The following is a 1,928-nucleotide window of genomic DNA, read 5'->3' on the forward strand; positions in this document are numbered from 1 at the left end:
AATCCCGCATATATATTACTTATGTTCCAGAGATGGTTTTAGACTCTTAATTTTTTTCACATAATAAGTAATGGGGCCCCTTGGAACAGAAAACCACCTTTCTTGGTGTACGTACGACTGCCCGCATTGTCCACGCATCGCTTCTGTTCAAACAGGAAAAAGCAGCTACTGAAATGGTATAAGTAGGTTGTATTAAGTGGACGAACCGATGTAGACTTCAAATTACATTGTCTAAATGGTAGCAATAAAAGCCTGTTCCCGCAATACCATAGGTAGCAATTTGTTGGAATAAAAACCGCATGAAAAATATGCTAAAATATATTAAATCCTGGACAGCTATTCAACTATTTTATTTTAGCTTCAGTATCAAAATCTTTCTTTTAAGCATAGACGAAGCTCATACGAATATTCCTCAGCTATTGATTACAAACCGAAATATCGCATCTACATTAACCTACAAATTTATGGTATCTAAGACTCAATCACGTTTGTTAGAGACCGTGTCTTCAATGTGACCTTGCGTGCCCGGATGCTGCATGCACGATTATTTCCGTTTGGGAGCTGAGTTGTCCTCACGATGGTCGCACGCTGTTTAAGCGAAAGAATGCATGGTTGAGCCAAGACTATTGATTCCAAACCGAAATGTCGCATGACAGTTTTGTTTTCAAGCACTTCCTACCAATCCCATCCTCTTACCACGTCACTTCTTTCATGTAGATTTCCCTCATGTGGTGCTGTTGAGCACTGACTTAATTTATCACATAGATGTAGTTCCTATGTCTGCCGAATGTTCAGCGTGATAGCGGCAGCGCTGAGAGACGCAATGGAAAGTACGTCCACTGAGAGCTTTTTGGTGCGTTCAAAAATCACATACCCCTACCCATATTTCCATAACAGGTTAACGCCTGGTATCTTCTAAACAGAAACATGACATGTCACTTAGTTGACTTCTGTAGTGGACGGATAACACGGGACCCAAGCCTCGAATGAATTTTAAAGACAATAACTGTATTATTTGAGCAATGTTAATGGAATATTTTCCACATCATACAGATGATATAGCGTTCACGGCGGCACTGGAGGGAGTAACGCCTGAGCTTTTTGAGTCGATCCCAATAGTCAAGGCTTGTCATATCATCTCTTTTTGTGATTGATCACTGGGAGTTTCAATTTTCATAATATATGTATATATATATATATATATATATATATCCCATAAGTTCATATTTAATCATGTCAGATATAATATATAATGATTTATGTCACGCAAAAACTGAAGTATGTGTTTTACTTAAATGATTGAGTCATTTTTAAAATTAATATTTTCATTTTTCTTCCAGGAATGGTACGATACACGTTTAGAATGGAGTCCTGAAGAATATGGCGATGTCAAAATGATGCATATTCCATCGAAGGATTTATGGAGGCCGGATATTGTTTTATACAATAAGTAAGTACATAGTATTGATATATAAATACTTCGAGATATAATAGAACAAGAATTATACGAGATCTGATCAATAAATATCCGGACTGTTGACATAGTAACGAACTCAAAGCACGCAGAATGTAGCCTCTCGGCACAGATTGACCCTGAACTTTGCAATGCATGTTGTGCTGGCAGTGGCGGAGCTGGCGGTAGCAGTAATGCTTGTGGAGACGCTGGTGCTGGCGGCGGTGGTGAAGGTGGTGGTGGTGGCGGCGCGGTGGCATTGCTGGCGCTAGCAGAGGTGGCGCTCATGGGGCTGGCTCTACCACCGCTGGCGAAGGTGGCGGTGCTGGCGGTGGTGGGTCTGGCGGTGACGTCCATCAACCTCTCGCAAACATATATTATTTCAGTGAAACACATTCACTGATGCGAGAGGTTGATGGACTTTTTCAACCAGCTGGTCGTGCTACTTCAGGCTGATGACGAGCAAAGACTCAGA

At 41.0% G+C, this 1,928-nt stretch overlaps 1 protein-coding gene and 1 long non-coding RNA gene across 2 annotated transcripts in view; one reads left to right on the top strand and one right to left on the bottom strand.

Moving 5' to 3' along the window:
* Positions 1 to 1,928, top strand: part of LOC106876499 (acetylcholine receptor subunit alpha-like 1) — a 200,299-nt gene that overhangs the window by 161,707 nt on the left and 36,664 nt on the right. Inside the window, exon 3 of the mRNA XM_014925062.2 lies at positions 1,341 to 1,450. Within this exon, the coding sequence (XP_014780548.1) occupies positions 1,341 to 1,450 (110 nt within the window). The remainder of the gene's footprint in view (positions 1 to 1,340; positions 1,451 to 1,928) is intronic.
* LOC128249210 (uncharacterized) overlaps positions 1 to 1,928 on the bottom strand; it is a 119,982-nt gene that overhangs the window by 10,094 nt on the left and 107,960 nt on the right. The window lies entirely within an intron of this gene.

The sequence above is a fragment of the Octopus bimaculoides genome, chromosome 12 (assembly GCF_001194135.2).
Source record: "Octopus bimaculoides isolate UCB-OBI-ISO-001 chromosome 12, ASM119413v2, whole genome shotgun sequence".
Lineage (NCBI taxonomy): Eukaryota > Metazoa > Mollusca > Cephalopoda > Octopoda > Octopodidae > Octopus > Octopus bimaculoides.